The sequence below is a fragment of the Halichoerus grypus genome, chromosome 3 (assembly GCF_964656455.1).
Source record: "Halichoerus grypus chromosome 3, mHalGry1.hap1.1, whole genome shotgun sequence".
Classification (NCBI taxonomy): Eukaryota; Metazoa; Chordata; class Mammalia; order Carnivora; family Phocidae; genus Halichoerus; species Halichoerus grypus.
The window spans coordinates 207451112-207471949 of record NC_135714.1 but is presented as its reverse complement, the minus strand read 5'-3'; the positions used below and the strand labels follow the sequence as shown (position 1 = coordinate 207471949).

Below are 20838 nucleotides of genomic sequence, written 5' to 3'. Positions count from 1 at the left end.
CAGGCCGAGGCCACAGACATCCACACCCCTGTAACCGGGTCCACGGGTGGGAGCGGGGCAGGCGTGGAGGTGTGGAAGCTGCTGGAGGGCGTGAAGGCGGCGGCAGATGGTCGCCGTCCTGGAACGCGGACGGGCACGGACCAGAACTGCTCTTGATGGAGCCCCCCCAGCACCGGGCACCGCGCTGTGTCGCCTACGTGCGACTTCACTCATTCCCAGCCAGGCCCCGCCCGCCCTTGTCGATGAGGTTGGATGGGGAACAAGGCCCAGAAGGGGGAGCGCCAGCCGGGCTCCCAGGCTCACGGCCGCAGGGGAGGAAGCCCGCGGAATGGCCAGCCCCCCCGTCAGGGCCTCAGCCTCCCGCGCCCGGGGGAGCTTCTTACCTGCCGGCTCGCAGGAGAGACGCCCAGCGCCGTCCACACCCCACTTGTCCCGTGGGGCTCGGCGTCACACTCGTGCGTCAGGACAGGGGGAGCCTGGGGCGGGGCTGGACGCAGGCTGATCCTGATGCTGACGTAATGGCATCTTCATTCTCACCGTGGCCACCCTCGTCGCCTGATGGGCCGCGTCTCCTCCCGCCTCTGCTCGGGGGCCTCCCCTCCACGGCCACCAAGCGGTCCCGACGCTCTGGAGTTTGGGCCCAGGGACCGGAGCCTCTCCCTTTGCCGTGGCTCCTCCCTGCACCCCAGAAAACTCGATGCGGTCCCTCGTGCCTTCAGACCAGACACAGAGCGCCTCACTGCTCCCCTTTTCCTCGTCGGTACGTCTTCTTCAACGAGTGCGCCAGGGGCCAAACTGACGCCTTTCCTCTGCAGCCCCTTCAGCCTGCAGTCACCTGGGCCAGGGCCGGCCTCTCCCCGAGGAAGGGCGTCGCACAGATCTCTGCTCACGCGAGCGAGCATCGCACCAAGCACGTCAGCGGCTCCAAACTCCCGTGAGCGGATCAAAGGGAATTTGAAGGATGTTAGCACACTGATACTCTGAGGACCGGAGGTTATTACACGCACAGCCCCGTGCTTGGCGTTGGCCAGAGGTCCGCTGCCGGGGACGCCTCCTTTGGTCCTCAGGCGTGTTATGACTGCGGGGCCATGCGCCTTCCTCACGCTACCGCTGGGTAAGTACTGATGCATGTCCAGCAGCTCACCTTTCTGTGAAACTGCTTCAGGGTGTTTTAGGCAAATAAACGGTGGAATGTGTGCATTCATGGTGCTTTGCCTGATGTCTGGTAGCGTCCCCAACCTTGGGCAGGCGTCTGTCCTTGGGTTTCAGCACAGTGAACCCGGGAGCCCGGGCGTCAGCTGCAGTGCACTCAGGGAGGGAAGACTCCGGTGCGGACAGTCAGGGAGTTCGGAGGAAACGTCCTCATCATGAGGTCCGCAGGCTGCCATTAACGTCGGTCACTGGTCTGGGCTTAAAGGCCATCTGGGAATATCTTCCTGATTGTGAGGATGACCGTGTCTGTGATCCGTGTACATTGGGGAATAGCGCTTCGACCCAGCTGCCTGCCCTCCATGCGCCAGGGGGTTGGTTCCCTCACCGAAACCTTCACTTCTTCTGCACTCCAGACTCCAAACACGTGGAGTTTCGGGTGCTCCTGGGGTCATTCACCTCATGGCGGAGTTGGGCTTCCCAAGGATGCTCCCCAAGGATGCGCATGCTGCGGAGGACAGGAAGACCTTCCCAGATCATCTCTGCAGCTCAGGCAGAAGGCTCCCATGGACCTTTCTGGGAAATACAGAGTGAGTCACTTTGTGTCCTGGGCTCAGAACACAGAGAATGACGGTTTCTCACCTATGATCTTGCTGGAGATAATTTAAGGGTAAGGCCTGGAAGCATTAATGGTGGACTCTGGAATGGCATTTGCCTAAGACTTGGACTCTGGAGAAGTTAATATGCCAGGGGCCAAACTGACGCCTTTCCTCAGGCTCCTGGTGACCTTCGACCCACAGAATTCGAGCTCACCGAAGGTATCAGTTCCTGCGCTCTCGCTGTTATTGTGCAATCGCTGTGCTTTGAACTTCGTGGAGGATTCTGAACGTATCCAACCTGTGATCGGGATTAGATGTACGGAGAAAGTCCTATGTTTGTGGGTCACTTTTGGTGCAAATTCAGGTTAGCACTTCACAATGAGTGGTGAAAACCAGTTTCTGATTTACCTCCTGCTCCAACAGCCTGGTGTTGGCTTCTGGTCCCTTGTAGGGGCGGGAGGGGAGTGGTCTTGGCCGAGGGTGGACTGACAGGTAAATCCGGTTCTTGTAAGTGCATGGCTCTGAAGTCGTGGCCGCCCTGGGTCCCAGGTTGCCCCCTCCCCTAGTCCCCTTCTCCAGCTCTGTGGTCTGCTGGGGAGCCCTGAGCTGTCACCTCTTTCTTCCCTGTAGACACATGTGCCTCCCGAAGTCCCCAGGAGGAGTTCTGTTTCTGCTCTGTCCTGTCACCGTGAGGAGAGCCGGGGCCAGGGGACATCAGGCTCCTCTGCCATTGTGTGGCCTCCCGCAGGTCCCTTAATGCCGGCCACGGCTGTGGCCACATCCACAGAGGAGGTGGCGAGGGGTTTCCACCATTACCTGGAGCGTGCTCAGCATCGTATCCATAGTGAGCCATGGAGAGGGAAGATAGTGCTGTGCCTTCTGAAACCCAGACCAGCACAGGGGGCCTTGGAAATTGGAGTGAAGTTCCTGGGATGTCGCTCTGTACCCGAGCGAGGGATCCTCATTTCCCATTTCCTACAGACCCTCACTCACGGTGGAGTGTGTTTGTAGCTTACCTGTGCCCTGGTCGCGGGCGCCCTCTACGGACGTTGCAGGGATGCCCCTTTGGTGGGTGCCCGGCCCCAGGCCTCCGACCTGGAGCACGTCTGTGCGCTTCCTGGACTGTGGTCCGGCATGGGGGCAGAGGGAGCCAGCCCCGTGCCCGCGCTCATGCTCTCTCCGTCGAAGACTCTGGCTCCCCCGTCTTCTGGACTCACCCACTTGCGATGCAGAGTAGTTCAGCTCTGGGCTCTGCTCTGCGCATCAGGAGGTGGATGTCCTGTCAGCCCTGCCCCACAGCCAGAGTGGACACTGCACCTCATGGCCTGTGTGTGTGTGGGGGGGGGGGCAGCACAGTGATCTACCACCCCTGATACGAACGGCCCGATCTCCAAGAAGTCAGAAGGGTTCCGAGTCCAGTTTGCTCTAAAGGACAGTTCCGCCTTCTCTGACACGTCCGTCAAACCCCCCTCTCCCTCATCCACCTCCTCCCGCAAACACACATGCACCTGCTGGGGTGGGTGCGAGCATGGACATGCGGGCTCCCCATCTGTCCCCGCCCAGCCCCCCCTGGCTACCAAGGCAGTCCCACCAAAGAAAGACTAACACTGCCCGCCTCCCCCTCAGAAACCATCCTTGGCTCCTGATTTTATATTAAAAATAAATCTCAGCTCCTTCTATGATTTTCCGTTTCCTTCCCAAACTGTCTGTGATGTACCCCCCACTGCATCGGACATTGACTCCCGCCAGGCCCGTCCTCCAGGCAGACTCCTCACTTGTCCCTGGCCGTCTGCCTTCTTCCATGCCTGTCCTCTGACTGTGGTGTTTCTGTCCTATCTTTCTCCCTATTGAAAGTCCTACTTGTGGGCGCCTGGGTGGCTCAGTTGGTTAAGCGACTGCCTTCGGCTCAGGTCATGATCCTGGAGTCCCTGGATCGAATCCCGCATCCGGCTCCCTGCTCGGCAGGGAGTCTGCTTCTCCCTCTGACCCTCCTCCCTCTCATGTGCTCTCTCTCATTCTCTCTCTCAAATAAATAAATGAAATCTTAAAAAAAAAAAAAAAAAAGAAAGTCCTACTTGTCTTTCAAGACTCAGTCCAGATGCGGTCTCTTCTGTGAGCCCTTTGCTGCTTCTTGGGATTGGGGGAGAAGGAGGCTGGCGTTGCCCCGAGTGTCCGGTGCCGGCCGCCTGATGGGCTGCTTGAACCATTTGTCATTCAGCCTCCCGTCCCCACACGGAGGATTCCAGTGTCCCCATTCTAGAGCCCCGGGGGTGAGGCGCCTGCCCAGAGTGACCTGGCCCCAAAGTCTGACTTCTTTCCCACGAAGAACACAAATCTTGGAAACAATTGCTCTTGTGTTTATTGCTGTAATTTCCTGACGTGACTGTGAATGCCGTGACCCCCGAACATCTCGGTCTGTCTTGCAGAGTCTGACAGAGGGATGGGTCTGCGTCCTGAGGATGGTCAGTAATTATAGGCCTAGTGTTTGTATTGAAGGAGAATATCCTTTTGCTCGTGACTATTTGTGCCTGAAAGCAGATATAACAGAGTTGTAATCAAAGTAAAGGCTTAGATACTAAATTAGGTGATAAAATACACCGTTTATTTCAGCTAAGTAATTTGTGTTGAGCCATACACAGTCATGAAAACATATTTAATGTGTGCACGTGTCTGTGACAGAGAGCGTTAGTTTACTGAAATGTAACGCAGGAAGTATTTGCTAAGGCGATTTCTCTACAGTGACATTTGCTCAGACGCAGGGTCGGCTGGCCGAGTACTGAGAGGGCCGCCTGCATGTGGGGCTGGTGGACGCCGCTGCATGGAGCCCCAGTCCCTCCGGTGGCCGGCGTGAAGTGTGCGCCTGCAGCCCGAGACCCCGTAGTAATGGCCTCTCTCTCTTCTGTTTGCAGAGTCCCAGTGCACCCTCTGCGGGGAGCCGGAAGGTGAGTGTGCTTCACCTTATCACCCCTGCCTCCGGTGGGCATGGCGGGGGCACCGCGGTGACCGACGGCGGTGCGCGTGTCCGAGCGCGCGCTCTCCACGGTGTTTGATGGAAACTGGGTAACACCATCAGCGTGGTGTGCAGGATGAGCTTTAGGCAAGAGGAGGTAATCTCTAAAGGAAAATTGAATCACAACCAAATTACAACACTTTCCTTTTTGTTTTGGATTTAGAAATTTTAATCAGGTTTCTCCAGGTAATAAATGCCAACATTAGAAATACATATTTCTTGGCTTTAAATATATTAGTGAAAAGTGCTGATGAGCCTCATATGAAATGAGACCTCGGAAAACCATTCCGTATTATTAATGAGTAAATCTGAGAGGCGCAGCAGGAACTGTGCTGGTAATCAGTGACATTAAACAATGCACGATAATTCAAATTTCATGCGTCTAAGATACTTTTAGAAGTAGAGCGCCTGAATGTGTGATTTAACTATGTTCCAAAATAGTTAAAGCCAAAATCTGTCCTATTTCTCAGAGTCACAACAGAAAAGAATAAAAGGAATGTGATTGGCACATGACCTCCGTTAACGGGGGCTCGGAATTCACCAGAGTTTTGATTTTCAGGGTCAGAGCAGCTGGTTTTGGCCTCACCACAGTGTGGAGTCATGGCCTCTGGAGTCCAGGATCCCAAAATGCCTGAATATGAATGACTAGTATATGCACCGTGCCACGCAAACGTCATCATATTCACTGCAAAGATTTGTACCCATGAGACGAAAGAGAAAGGTGACTATTGGGTTAACTTAGAAATTCCATCAAACACTCTGTGGCTTCCATTTTGTGGTTGAGATATGACTAAGTCTTCAAACTTCTTGCTGTGCTGGGTAAGGTATATATCATGTGTAGATACGGCCAGGCAAAGTGCATTAACTCAAATCGTCACGGTTGCATGAAGCCCGGGAGCCTGGTGTTGCCAGGGTTTTGGAGTGGAGGCCTCCGGGAGGCCACGGGGAGGCCACGGGGAGCAGGTTTCTCCTCTGAGCAGCACCCTCCTGGCCGGGAGAGTGTGGTGGGTGCCTGCAGCGTTCTCCAGCTTGTGTGTGTCCTCCGGGCATTTGGGCATTTTATTCTTTCTTGTCGTGGTAACTTCCGTGTCTGTCCCACGCCGGGAATGTGCGCGTTGCGCGCTGCCGTCCTGTGCAGTTGTCTTTGCTGCCCCCCCCCCCCCAACACACGCAGTTTTTGCTGAGAGTCTTCACCGTGCTCCAGGTCCTGGAGCAATCCCGAAGTCTCAGCCACTCCTGCCTCGTGGCTGATCCAAACTGCATCCTGCTTTCCCGCCTACCTGTTCCTACTCACAAGCGTCTGTTGTCTGCGAAGTCTGTGTGCGTTGTGTGGAGTCTGGGTCTTAGCTCTTGCCTGCTTCTCGCAGTCCTAAAAGAGCAGATTGGGTTCCAACAAATCAGTCCAGCGCGTGGGGTTGGGTGAGGGTGTGGGTTGAATCACGGTGGTGTTCCCTGGGGAGTCCCCGCCCAGGGACAGGTGTTTGTGTGTCCCTGTGGATATCCCCGGTGGCAGGGTCCCCGCGGCTGACCTCCCCGCAGGGGCAGGGCTGCATCCTTCCCCCCGGCCCCCCGGGAGCGCTTCAGGTCCAGAGCCCCCGGCCCCACCCTGTCGGACGTCAGACCTGCGTCTGCCCGTCCTGCGCAGTGCCCAGCACGTCCCCCAGCAGCCTGCTGGTGCTCAGCGTCCACATCCCAGAGAGCGTCAGCCCCACACCGAAGGTGTATGAATGTCGGGAGAGGAGAGAAGAGATGTGCCCCGCCTTGTTCTGGGGGCAGACCAAGACCTGCTGTACTCAGTCAGAGAACGGTCCCAGCCACCCACCCGGAGGAGACCGTGAGGGTCGGGGAGACTGCGGCTGTGTTTGTGGGGCCGTCCCTTTTCCACCCTGGTCTGCAGCCAGCCCAGCCTTTCAGATATGCAAGTACACTCGCTCCAAATCAGAGAAAGGGAGGAAAGATTTGATGGCATGGTCTCAGCTGGGCTTTATTTTTTTGAAAAGCACTACCATGCATATTCATACATTTTTAAATCATTTAAGTAATTAGCCTAAGTGAGAGCTGCCTGGGTGCAGTGAGTGGAATCTGAAATCAGCTTTTTTGTTTGGTGATTTCTCCAGCAGCTTCTATCAGTTAACTCATAAAGGCCGCTGAACAGAAAGGATCAGAGCCGGGGGCTGGCGCACGACGCAGACTCAGACTCAGATCCCGTGCGTTGTGCTCGTTCCATCCACAAGGTTAAGGCCTCAACTCATTACGCTTCTCTCTTTCTTGTCAGAAAGCTGTTAACAGTCTTTCTCTGCTAAACCAGTGAAGTGGGAAACACCTATTTGCATTTTAATGGTTGGTTCTCTTGGAGGGAGCTAGGTCTTTGGATACAGAGGGAATAATTAGCATTGTCTCAGATGATAATATCTGTCAGGCAGCGAGACTAGCAGCAAAGTTTATGGGGTGCTGGAGGCCTCAGGATGCCACGGGTGAGGATCCCTGCAAAGGTGTGGCCTGTTTTGCAGAGAACATAAATTTGTAATTGTACATAACATGTAGATCGCAGTTTCAGTATGTCGATTTGCTTATGCTTTCTACCTTGCATGGTTTCTGAAGTTTGGACGACTATGATTTTGAGAGGAAAATGTTTAATGGAATTCGTTGTTAATTTGTTGGTATCTTCCTACCAAGAATGTACAGACAGGTAACTCTGAAATGGAGGAGCTCGTCTCTCGACCAGACTCACCTGCCATTTGCAGGGATACGCTCACCAGTTCTGCCAAACTAGAGACCAATTAAAAAAGGTTTAAAATCTACTAAGAGCAATCTTGTTATAATGGTTTGCTGCAGGGCTTCGTGGTAGGATGTCTCAATGTGTGTCATGTTCTTCGTGGTTCTTGTTGTCTTTCCGATGTTGGAGTGACATGATCTAGCAAAAAGATCACTTCGCTAGTTTATCTTGACACTGCAAGCATCTCTGAAGGTTTCACATGATACAACCCATCCATTTAATATAGGAAAATAATTTAAGAGTATATGATCCTTTTCAGACTTTACTGACAGATGCATGACACAGCACTTGCTTTCCAACTAGACCACAGGGAATATTATGGTAGAACCACAGACGTCAATTCAGGGATGTGCCTATTTGTGTACATTTTTATGGCTCGAGTTGCCCTCCTAGCAACTCGATTTTCTAACGTGGGAAGACAGATAATGGTGCCTGGAAGGGTTTAGGAAAACTTATTTGAGATCCCTTACAATGTAATAACAGTATCTTACATCTGTGTTATTTAACCCAATTAAAACTAAGGAATAAAATAAGCTATTATAATATAAATTTGGTAGCAAGGAATAATGCTACAAAAATGTTCGGATGGATTTTAGCAGGAAGGATTTTTCATAATAGATGCCTTAAGATTATAACTTCAAAAGAAGTAGACTGGTTATGGAGGCATCAACATATATTGGGGTATTTGGAAGATGTTATTTGTAGAAATTCTGGTTGTAAAGCAAAACTCAGGTTCAAAAAAAAAATCACAAAAAGGTTAAGATAAGAGACTTTCATTTTAAACCTGTTTTGTTTTGGTTTGGTTTTGGTTTTTACTTTGATCGTTTCAGGACACAAACTGCATACTCCTCTTAGCATTTGGGGTAGACTCATGTATCACTACAGATAGAAGGAACTCTCTTATATCACTACAGATAGAAGGAACTCCAACTACCTCTTCTCTTCCTCGCTCACGAGTAAGAAAAAAGTGGCAAATGTTTCCTGTATTTACTAGCATTGTGTTCTTGTTTTTTTTTTTTTTTTTTTTTTTTTAATGCAACTGTTCAAGAGTTTCCTCACAAATGACTCTAAAGAATCTAAAACTTCCATACTGTTTTTGCTCCTTAACTGAGTAGGTGTCATCCTGAGATTTTAAGGTCTCTCGGTGATTGGGGAAGAATAGGAAGGCTGCTTTTTAACGCCTGGGCATCACGGGTTTGGGAAGAAGCCTTTCAGCCCCACCTCCACTCTCACGGAAGTGGGGGGCCTCCGTGCCTCACCCACAGCTGCTGCCCCTCCCGTTTGGAGATCAGACCTCGTTAATTGTATGCTTTGGATAAAAATGGTCTTTTCTGTTTGCTATTCTTGGAGGTTTGTGGTAGATAACCAGCATTTATTAAGTTCTCAACATGTGCCAGGCACTCTAGAAAAAATTAGCGTTGCTTAGGAACTGAAGAATTCAACTGGCTTTTGAGAGAAAACAATTCCATTCCAGCCGATCTGTCTTCTGGCACCTTAGGATGGTTAGTGTTTTAGTACAAATCAGAAAATATTGTGGAGGATACAAGAAGGAAAACCGTTGGTCTTAAAAGGCCAGGATGGAGGGCCTCAGAAGGTTCTGCTGCTCCCACTGTGACGTCATGAAACAGCTGGTGTCACGGCTGCTTTTGGTGCAAACCTGAGCTTGGGTGAAGGAAAGGCAATCATGCAGTTCCCCAGAATAAAGAAAGACTTTTAAACCAGAGGATAGGCAAGACTCAAGGCCACAATAGCCCCTGAGACATAAGCCCCAGAAGGGGGTGCAGGGATGGGCTGGAAGGGGGGACACTCGGGCAGGTGTGGGATGTGGGAGCACCTGCACCCAGGCCTATGGGAGGAGCTGGGAATCTGCCCCCGGAATGAAACCCAGAATCTCAGCGTGTTTCCCATGTGTGAGAAAAAGACTAGAAAACACTGACCAAGAGAGTATGAAGAAAGCCGGTCACATTTCCAGGGTCATGGGTAGAATATAAAGTCACCAGCAAGAAACACACGCTGGAGGCATGGGTAATGAATGTGAAAATTGTTCCCAAATCAGTGACGATGCCATCGGAACCCGAGGGCTGTCGCAGAATCAAAATCACACATTATCTACAGAATCTTTGACAACATGGGACTCCCCCTTTCCTAAAAAAGACAATAAAAGATTATAACCCATATAAAGACATTTCAAGGGGATGAGTACACATGGCAGAAGACAAGCAAGCGAGTGCTAGAAATAGCGGCTTGCACAGATACTGGGTGTGTGGAAAATTACTAACTGGGTGTTTAAAAGGAAAAGAAGCCATAATGAAATAACTATCTAGTATGACAAAAAGACAGATTAAAAAACAAACAGCATACCCAAAGCCAAGAAATGTCATTTAAATTCATGACTGTGTCCATCTATCATAAAGCAGATTAGACAGAGCTGAACAGAGAATGAACAAATCAGAAAACAGATATGAGGATATTCCCCAGAGTTTTGCATCAAAATCCCAAGGGTGACATGAGACACGAATGAAGAAGCGTGGGGGATGCCCTGAGAAACACAAGACCGTGTTTGCAGATAAACGAGACACTGAGGAGAACAGAGGACAGGCATTGCTCAGAAGGAAAGGCTGAGATTTTTTTAAAACTGAAGAAATTTGTTGTGCCTTTTTGATCTAAAGACTCCCGATGCTAAAACACACGCACATAAATAAAATAAATAATAAATAATAATAAATAATAAATATAATAATAATAATAAATAATAAATAATAAATAAACACACACACACATCCAATGAAGTGAAACGGTGGAATATAAGGGACAGCTTAATATCCCCAAAGAGAATGTACAGATTATTTACGGTGCAGTGACTCCCAGAGGCTTCTCATCGTGCAAATGGGTGCTGGACGGCCTTGCAATAATACCTCAGAATTGCTGAGAAGATGTGGGGGGAGGAGGGGTGCGTAAGGAAACAGCACCTGTTCAATGTAAAGTGGAATAAAAGAGAAGGGGAGAGACAGAGACAGAAGGAAGAAAGTTTCAGGTAACACAAAATACAGGATGGAAATGCCTCCAGGATTGTTATAGATAAATAAAGTCACTATTTAATGAAAAAAGGATACTCACTTCAAGAAGCTAAAGCAATCATCTACTTTAGAATAGACTTGAAATATGGAAAACAAAAAAATAAACCAAGGATTGTAAGGAGAAACTGACAGGCCCCAAATCCTGCTAGGAGACCGCTTATCTGTGCGCACAGGGTCCCGCGGGGCGAGCCGGTCACACCAGGCGGGAGCAGAGGACTCTCGGAGCTGCTCCTTGGGCCCGGGCATCCTGGATGGGAGCACAGCCTGCTGTCTGCTCAGGGACTCTGGCCAAGTTCCGAACGTCTACCTGTGCGCGTGGACACAGTTCTTTTATACTTGTGGCTTATGGGACATTCCAGCAGGTGCTTGCACAAACCACCTGAGATTTATTGGAAATGTTTGCAGAAATCTAGGACCCTTTTGGTTTCAAGATGGGCACAGATTCACATGTTCTTTTGGTGGAGGGTGTGGAGCAAGAAGCAGCTTCTCTGCTGTCGCCTTTGTGGGGCCCCCAAAAGCTTAGAGAACCCAGCCTCCTTGCTCAGCTGTTCTGGCCAGCTGCGAACATCTGCTCCCCCGTCATATTCTGTTGTTTCCTGCTTCAAATGCTGGCAGAGCCCCTCACTGTCCCCACAGGCATCCCACACGCAGTCTTTCATAAACGCCACAACTTCCCTCCTGCCCACATTTAGCCGCGGGCCACACATGCCCCCTGTATTTGGGTCCCCACCTGAGAACTTCGGGCTCCATGAGCACTTTCTGGACTTGGAAGGATTTATGGCAGTGTGACGGGCGCAGCAAGGGGGTGGTGCACGGGGACCACGTGCGTGCATGTGTGCGTGTGTGCGTGTGTCTGTATATGTGTGTGTGGACACATACGTGTCTCTGTGCATATACGTGTGTGCATGTGTGTGTCTGTACATGTATGCGTGTGTTTGTGTGTCTGCGCGTGTGTCTGTGTACGTCTGTGTGTGTCTGTGCATGTGTGTGTCTGTGCATATGTGTGTGTACATGTCTGTGTGTGTCTGTGCATGTGTGTGTGTGTGTGTGTGTGACGTGAACACAGAGAAGGGACGCAAGGGGTGGCTTACATTTGTTATCTCAGCAGACCTTAGGGTTTGCATGGATGGAGGCAGAGGGGACATGTAATATTTTTTATTAAAAACAGAGAAATCTGGGAACAGACTTGCACGGTCAGCTCAAGCCCCAGCTGCTGATGAGCCCTGTGGCCTCCCATCAGAGACCCTCTGTCACGCCTTGTCTTACACGCCTTCCAAGTTTCCTCCCCTGTAGATGCTGTTGGGGCACGAGCTGCCTCGGCCCCACGGTCGGCACCGTGAGCGGAGGGACTGTGTCATTCTCATCTTCACACCTGGGCCCCAGACAGCCCTGTACACATCACAGCTGTGTGTTTTTGAGCCAAACACATAAAACTGACCATCCAGATATCTGGTCTCATCACCAACAAAGGCAGTTTTTGTCAGCCACACTTAGAATCAGAGGTGAAACCATAGCCACTACATAAGATAGAGTGAGAATGGGGATGAGTTGCATGGACCATCTGGGGTCTGAGACGCGGTCACAATTATGCATTTATGCAGAAAGATATAAAATGCACAAATGAACCCTAATTTGCACATTTCGTGTTTTTGGATTATCCAGTATCTGAGATTCAAGCATTCCCAGCCCGCATTGAAGCAATTTTACCTCATTAATGCTCAAGGAATAAATAAGTGCTCTATTTTTCTGGTTGCCGAGCAATTTAAATATCAGGTTTCAGATTTAGTATGTTTAGGTAAAGTACTGTCTATTCTCTTGTTGCTAAACCCGCGCCTGTTTGCCGTACTTTGAAGCCTGTTCGGGAGATGAAAGGACATATGGAATATATGTGGTTGAGTACATAGAGGAAGAGGGAACTAGAATCCCTCCTAGAATTCATAACAAGCTCCTTTCCAGTATTGGAAAAGGGCTAAAGAGAGACATTTCGCATGAGGAGAGGACCTGATATTCATCTTCAGGTTTGGATGTTGCCCACTTTGAAAGCAAGAGTTCTGTTGCAATACTTGAGCATCAGCCATGCCGTCTCGTGAGATGAGCGTGAAACCCCCCAAATGTGGTGTCTTTGCGTTGCTGTGCTGAGAGTTACGCATCCTAAGGAGAACCTTCCCACCTCCCGAAGCTGCAGGAAGGCAGAGACGCCGGGTGCTTCTATTTCTTGATGATGAAGTGTCTACCCAGAAGTTAAATGATCTCAGCTCGTTACTTGTTTTCCTCAAATTCCAATCCCATGCTTTAGGCTCGGCCCTGGCACACAGGGCGGACATGCTTTGGGGAGGTTCCTTCCGCACTGGTGGGTCCCAGGACGTCCCCGGGACAAGGAAGCATCTCTGTGTCCGGGGCAGTGAGTGCCGGGTGCCGACAGCCCGTGTAGACCTGCTCCTTCTAGGGGTGACCCACAGGGTCGCAGTGGGGCCTGGCCTGGGCCTAAAAGCAGTCTGGGGTTCAGCACAATCAGGGCTCTTGAGCAGCCCCCATGTTCCCCATTCCTCTGCCCTGCTGCTAACTTCCTTCCTGCTGGGGAGGGCGTCTGTCCGCAGCGCTTCCCAGAGGAGGGGACGTGAGCCCAAGGTCCAGCCAGCGACCTCCCTCGTCCACCCTCCAGTGCTCTAGCCCATACATTCGACTGGGTTTTAGATATTACATGTCTTTTTAAGTGGCTGAAAGAAAGGAGAAACTTTTTGCTGAAACTTGTTATGATTAGTGATATGTAGTCATAATTTTGCTTTTCTCTCTGATTGTTGCATCTCATTAGCAACGTGATAAATCACAGATGCTCAGGGTTTTCGCAGCATCGACCTTTATGGGACGGCCTCCGAGGGGACTATCCAATATGGAATTCGTGGGCGGCCCCCACACCGGTCTTGCGCTCAGACGCCCAGCGCGGGCTGTGGGTCTGGAAGTCAGCGCAGGGGGGCCTGTAGAGATGGGCGTGTGCTCTCACAGGAGGAGGGGCCCCATGGTGGAGTGGGCAGGGGCCTTGGACCCACAAAAGCAAACTGGATGTAGGGCCCCTTTCTCACAATGGAGTGACTTCAGTCTGCACAAGTCGGGCTTGTGGGGACACATGTCTCTGAGGCTGGAACGGACAGCACGGTGGGAGGATGCACATGCGGCCGCTTCAGTGCCTGTGATTATCGATCAGCACAACTTTATGGACTGATGATGTACAAAATCACTGGTTTTGTTTTAGAAAATAGTTTTGAAATACATGTCTTCTGTCTTGACTCCTTTCTGGGGAGAAATAGAGGCTCTGAGTCTGGTAGGAAGGGAGTTGGACCAGGAATCTGGAGTCAGTATCCCAGTGTTTACGGTTCATTAGAGAGCCTAACCCCATGGGCCCGGTGTTCTCCTCCAAATTGTCTACATGTAGGCATCCGCCGAGAGAGCGTTTCCATGACGTTGTGCATCATTGATCTGCTATTTAGTGTAACTCTGCTATATTATTAGACATGCAGCAAAGAAGGCAGATGGGCACTAATTTTTCAAAACTGTAATGAGGGATGACCCACTTCCCGTGACTCCGATTCACGGCCCTCCCTACACCTTCATGAAGTCTGTGGTAGTTAATTTTGGCAGGTTAACTATTACTGGAGTGAATAGTAGTAAGTTATCAATTAAATGAACTAGTGATAAATGTATAAATGAAAAAGTGTGAAAATGTTTAAAAAGACCATAAATTAAGAATACAGCATTAGTGGGGCGCCTGGGTGGCTCAGTCGTTAAGCGTCTGCCTTCGGCTCAGGTCGTGATGCCCGGGTCCTGGGATCGAGCCCCGCGTCGGGCTCCCTGCTCAGCGGGAGGCCTGCTTCTCCCTCTCCCACCCACTCCCACTTCTCGTGTTCCCTCTTTCGCTGTCTCTCCGTCAAATAAATAAAATCTTTAAGAAAAAAAAAAAAAAGAATACAGAATTAGAACTCAACGGCTCTCTCCCTGCAGGACCCGTAGACCTTGAACAAATCATGTAACTTCACTGAATCAAGGTCCTCATCGGCGCAATGTGTACACTAGTACCCTCACTTCAAGGCCATTTTGAAAATTACAGTGTTTGGCACAGTGCCTGGTGCATAGTAAGGACTCAGGTGCGTGTCCTACGTGCTGCTTGCATTTCCGCTCATTTGTTGACTGCCCCATTTCGGTGGTTTTCCTCTGTCTCTCCGTCAGGCATTATTCCAGGTGTTGGGGAGATGCAGGGTTGTGCAGCTGAAGAAAACCTGAGAATTAAAGCAATATTGTGGTCAATAGCGAGCCAGTGGTGGTATTGTAGCAATGGTGATGGTCAGTGCTGTTCTCTAAGAGGTGGTCCTGTGTAGTCCGACTTGGCGTATGAATGATTGTAGACGGGGCTGCTTGGGCTCATAAGGCGAGGAGGCACTTCGGGGTAAGGAGACAGTGGAAGATTCTTCTACATTTTAGGAGTCTTGGGAGAAGTAGCTGTAGGCAGCTTTCCCCTCGTCTGTCTGGCACGTAGTAGGAGAGCACGCACATTTGTTAATTCTCTGTCGGGCTCATGCACTGCTGACTGGTCAACAGATTCACAGGGAACAGTGTGGAGCAGAAACTTCCTGGATTTATTATCCCGATTCTCTTAAAGATTAGAGAGAAAAGCAGAGACTCTCTCCACACACGTGGACCTTGTCATGAGCGCTTGAGCTGGCAGAGGGATGAGGCGGGAGGCGACGGGAGAAAGAGCTGTAGGGCCACAGTTTGCCTTAAAAAAGTGCTCAGTGGCTCCGAGTGAGATGTAAATTTCATTTCGGTCTTTGTGGGAATGACTCGGTGGGAATTCTCAGGAATACAGTTAAGAGTGGTCCTTAGAGAAACAAACTCAGCCAACAAGGAGGAACGTACCCGAGCGTTGACAGAGGTTCCATGATGCCATTGAGAAATTCGACCTAGTGTGGCTCTTCTAACAGACATGCTTCTGAGTGCTCTTGAGTAATAAAATTAGAATCATGTTATTATTCTCCATTTTCTCAAATTCTGAAATATTTACTTAGGTATTGTGAAGCGAAATAGGACAGTTAATGTAATGACAGAAGCTATTGGAACACTCCCGTTTTTTTTTTTTTTTGAGAATTTTTTTTTATTATATTAATCACCATACATTACATATTAGTTTTTGATGTAGTGTTCCATGATTCATTATTTCCATATAATACCCAGTGCTCCATGCAGATGTGCCCTCTTTAATACTCATCACCAGGCTAACCCATCCTCCTACCCCCCTCCTAGAGAGAACCCTCAGTTTGTTTCTCAGAGTCCATAGTCTCTCATGGTTCGTTTTCCTCTCCGATTTCCCCCCCTTCATTCTTCCCCTCCTGCTATCTTCTTCTTCTTTTTTTTAACATACATTGCATTATTTGTTTCAGGGGTACAGGTCCGTGATTCAACAGTCTTGCACAATTCACAGCGCTCACCATAGCACATACCCTCCCCAGTGTCCATCACCCAGCCACCCCATCCCTCCCACCCCACCCCCCACTCCAGCAACCCTCAGTTTGTTTCCTGAGATTAAGAATTCCTCATATCAGTGAGGTCATATGATACATGTCTTTCTCTGACTGACTTATTTCGCTCGGCATAACACCCTCCAGTTCCATCCACGTCGTTGCAAATGGCAAGATCTCATTCCTTTTGATGGCTGCATAATATTCCATTGTATATATATACCACCTCTTCTTTATCCATTCATCTGTCGATGGACATCTTGGCTCTCTCCACAGTTTGGCTATTGTGGACATTGCTGCTATAAACATTGGGGTGCATGTACCCTTTCGGATCCCTACATTTGTATCTTTGGGGTAAATACCGAGTAGTGGAACACCCCCATTTAAGAGATGGAATTTTTTTTTTAAAAGATTTTATTTATTTATTTGACAGAGAGAGACACAGCGAGAGAGGGAACACAAGCAGGAGGGAGTGGGAGAGGGAGAAGCAGGCTTCCTGCTGAGCAGGGAGCCCAATGTGGGGCTCGAACCTAGGACCCTGGGATCATGACCTGAGCTGAAGGCAGACGTTTAATGACTGAGCCACCCAGGCGCCCCTAAGGATGGAATTTGAATTGATAGATCTGCCATCAGCATGTGTCTTCAGGTTTTGGCCATTGAAGCACTAAGTTTGCGTAGGTCGATATATGGAGAATGTCTGGCACGTGAGGGTGGTGAGCCAGGTGACGGGGGTTTTCAGACCAGTGATGTCTTGTGGAGAAAGAAAGGCATACATGTCATATAAATCCCGTAACATTTTTAACTTTGTGTTATGGTCACGACAGAGAAGAAGCAAATGATTTCACCTGTGGGAAGGAATAATCAAATGTGGAGCACTGTCTGTGGGAAAAGCATCTGGAATAAATGACCTGCTGGACCCTAAGAGAGGACAAGGCTCAGGAACCATGGTGTTGAGGTTTGAGGGGTCTCTGGGACTCAGGTCGGGGGCGACTCTTCATGTCATCCTGCAGATTTTTTCCTACCTCTCTTTAAGACAGACCAGGAGCCGTCGGTCTATGACTAGCCCACAACTCTATGCACAACTTTTGGAAGTGTCTATGCTTTATGGGCAAAAGGATACATCATTTTCATCAATTTCAAATGGAGGTTTAGGACCACAAAAAGGTAAGAAGAACAGCTCTCATGCTGTTCCCGGGTAACTGGAAGTGAACAGTCATAGTTTATTACTATTTCAGTGCTGTGGGTCATTCTCTGCCTTAGATCTCTGACAAAACCCACCTGGCCGCTGGGACGTGACCTTGGTTCTCACTTAGGGCCAACACTTACGATAGGAATCAGTAGGTGATTAGCTCCAGAGAGCTGCCCAGGGCCACGTGCAGGAGGGACTTTTTGTCGATCTGGATGGTATGGTTGGGTGAGTTTGGGGACAGGCCTTCACCCCAGCCACAAATACTGACTAGCCCCGGGTGTGGGATAACGGGGAGGCAGCTCTGAGTCTAATTGGTACCACTTGGCTGGGTTTACGCCGAGACTGACGATCCGCAGCGTCCTGCCACCGGCGGTTCTGGAGGGCGGCGGGCACCGTGGGGCAGGAACGTGTGACGTTCTCATCCAGTGGATGTGCCACAGCATCTTCGTCCTTTCTGGAAGGTGTGCTGGCTCCTCACAGGTGCTGAGTTTGCTGCATAAAAACATGCGTCTGAGTTTGAGTTTAATCCAAATTCTGCAGCCAGGGTGAAGGAGTCCACTGAGAAGCTGTTTTTTAAGGAACTGGGATGGATACCGTGTGTTAAATTAAGATAAGCTCGTTGTAGAATCCCCCAGGACAGGGTTGGGGTTCTGTTCAAAGGCTGCGGCTGGAGTGACATTGATAGAATCCCTAGTGGGAAACCTTCGGTGAACTGTCCTGACTTAATACTTTGTGTGAGGCCACGAGGCCACCCTGACTCTGGGCAGCTGGGTCTGTACTTGTCAGTACACCTTCTGATGTTGAGATCAGCCCAGAGCCCGAGCCATTCAGTCGCTGGTCTTCACATTTGAAAGTCTCGGCAATTCAAAGGACAGCTTTGGGATCCAACCATTGATAATGCTGCGGAGTCTCAGCACGGCAGCCCTGTTTACCGCTTCTCAGTCTGCTTTAGATTCTTTTTACATTTATGGAGAGTGCATTTTTAGGTTATATTTTAATTTATGTAAGAGACGAGATTAAAAGTGACCTGTTCTTCTGCAAATGTAAGTGTCCTGGAGTGAATACACACACACAAACACAAGCACACGTACACACACGTGAACACAACAGTCCACCAACATCTGTAAGAACATGGAACATACGATGAGTGTCTTTGGATTTATTTTCTGAGACAGCTGTTCTGTTTTCATTTTCATTTTTTTAAATAATGACCAAGCTCAGTTCAAACTAAGAATTTCTACCAAACATTCAGGATGGTGACAAGAGCAGAGAAGTAACTCCCTTGCCCGTAATTTACTGACTTCAAAATGCTCTGTATTTCTTTAATTTCTTCATCAGGAAGCGCTCACTGCGCATTCTTCACGAGTCCTTCTAGTGCAGCCGTGGTCACCGTAGCACCGTCCTGCCACATTGCGGTCAGGACGCAGATCCGTCGGATTTGCGGCTACTCTGTTTATTTCTTAACTTACTCTCATAAACAGATCGGTAAAGTGGCCAGCTCAGTCTTACGTGATCCGCGAGAGACAGACTGGATCTGAATCTGGAGCTGTCTGACTACAATGCCAGGCTCTCGTATCTTCCTGATCACACAGAAGCAGCTTTGGTGTTATATGTATTTATATAATTTGATCATGATATTAAGGATTGGGGGGAACCCTTAAAGATCATGTGGTCCAAATACCTCAGTCTCCAATAAGTAAATGGGCTCAGAAAGGCAAAGTGCCAACCACAGGTCACGGTGCTAGGTCATGGAGCAGAGAGAACCAAGCACACTTTGTAGCTTGCAGCACAAAATTTGGAATAAGAAAAACAAGTCACGGTGAAGGATTGGTACCTGGATGCTGAAGGGGCGGGTGTCTACGTCACATTCATGGAGATGCCTGGACGGCAGCCTGAAGCAAATGGCAAGGATTCACTTCTCCATCAGACGTTAAGTTCCAGATGCCATGGAAGTCATAAGAGCATCATTTTCATGAGAATGGAATTATGTTTCCTTGTCAGATATTTGTGGAAACATGAAGCCAAAAAGATAACGCAAAACCTCTGCTGATAATAAGTTCGTAAGGAGAGGGTCAAAGTACATGCCTGCCGTTCTGGGGCTTTTGGGGCTTTGTCCCCAATCCAAAAAGAGGAGAACAGGGGAAATTCCATGTAAAATAAGGATTTCTGGAGAACTCTCTAAGGACTCAAATAAGATATGCTTTTTATAAAAAATCTACATTACTCATTAGAAACATTCATCAATTTAGATTTGTCATATATGGATGTTATTTTTTTTTTTTATTTTTCTGATCACTTTATTTTGACCTTATTACAAAAGAGAACAATACAATGTAACTGGGGGAAATGAAAACAGGACTCCTCCGTCACCCACCCATCCCCGGGACCCGGTGTGGGGCCTCCTGTTCTGCGGGTGTGTTCTCAGACTTCTTACTTTGACACTAGGATCAACAACCATCCACCATAGGGGCTCTTGAAATGTTACATCTCTTTCTAACAGCTTCTAAAAAAAAATCACGCAACTACTTTTTCACCACCAAAATAACCCCCAGATCACCCCCAGAGTGATACTTCAGCATCAGAGCTTGGGGCTGACACGTGGGTTCACTTGGAGCCGAGACGGGTCAGCCATGATGGGTCAGACTCCCGGACCACGTCTCTGTGCACCCACAGAGCTTTGCTTTGGGGCATCCCAAGAAGGAGGGGTGCCGAGGTCACATCGCCGTGACTTCTTGCTGTGTGTGCTGTTGACACATGTTGGCCCTTTATTCTGCCCTGAACATGTTTCCCTTGCTGATGCACGTGCGGTCTAGGTGCCCGAGAACCAGGAGCCCAAAGGCTGTGTTTCTGATGCTTGGTTCTCTGCTGCTCTGTCACCTTCCAAAGAAGCATGCCCTCACACCCTCCGAGCAAAGCTACGTTGCCGGTCTAACAAACCCCGTCACTTGCATTTTATGGCACAATTTTGTTGCTTTACTTTAACTGGAGTATTTATGACAAACATAAACTTGTTTGGATTCTTTAATTGATACATTTTTCTATCAGCAAAAATTATTTGCGTACCTTGGATTGGAAGAAGACATTATAATTTATCTCATTAAAATGAATAAAATTAAGGTTTCATTTTATGGCTTTCCACTTTACAGCAGGGTTTTCAGGAATGTACTCAGCAACGAATAGATGTGTTTGTTTATTGAATCATACCACGCATCTTTCCTTATTATCTGCATTTTTGCCAGTTATGAATTGTGTCCTGTATTCCATAACATTAAATATGCTTCTAAATATCATTTTTAGTGGTTATGTATTATTCCATTGTGTTGGTCCACTGTGATTTATTGGATTAATCCCCTTTTAATGGAAATTTAAGCTGTTTCTAATCTTTTTACTAATGTAAGTTATACCTTCATGAATATATTCATAGCTATATCTGTATGCTCATTCATGATTATTTCCTTAGGGCAAATTCTAGAAATCTTAGAAATACAATTGTTGATTCGAAGTGTGGTTGCTTTCCTAATGGATTTTTGG

At 48.9% G+C, this 20838-nt stretch overlaps 1 protein-coding gene across 12 annotated transcripts in view; it reads left to right on the top strand.

Annotated features, from left to right (window-relative positions):
• DLGAP2 (DLG associated protein 2) overlaps positions 1-20838 on the top strand; it is an 844777-nt gene that overhangs the window by 458225 nt on the left and 365714 nt on the right. For 11 of the 12 annotated variants that reach the window (XM_078069920.1, XM_078069913.1, XM_078069921.1 and 8 more), the window contains one exon: positions 4658-4690. In XM_078069920.1, coding sequence (XP_077926046.1) covers positions 4658-4690 — 33 coding nt within the window. Of the gene's footprint in view, positions 1-1036; positions 1115-4657; positions 4691-20838 lie in introns of those variants that run through there. The other variant, XM_078069917.1, reaches the window with a different exon arrangement.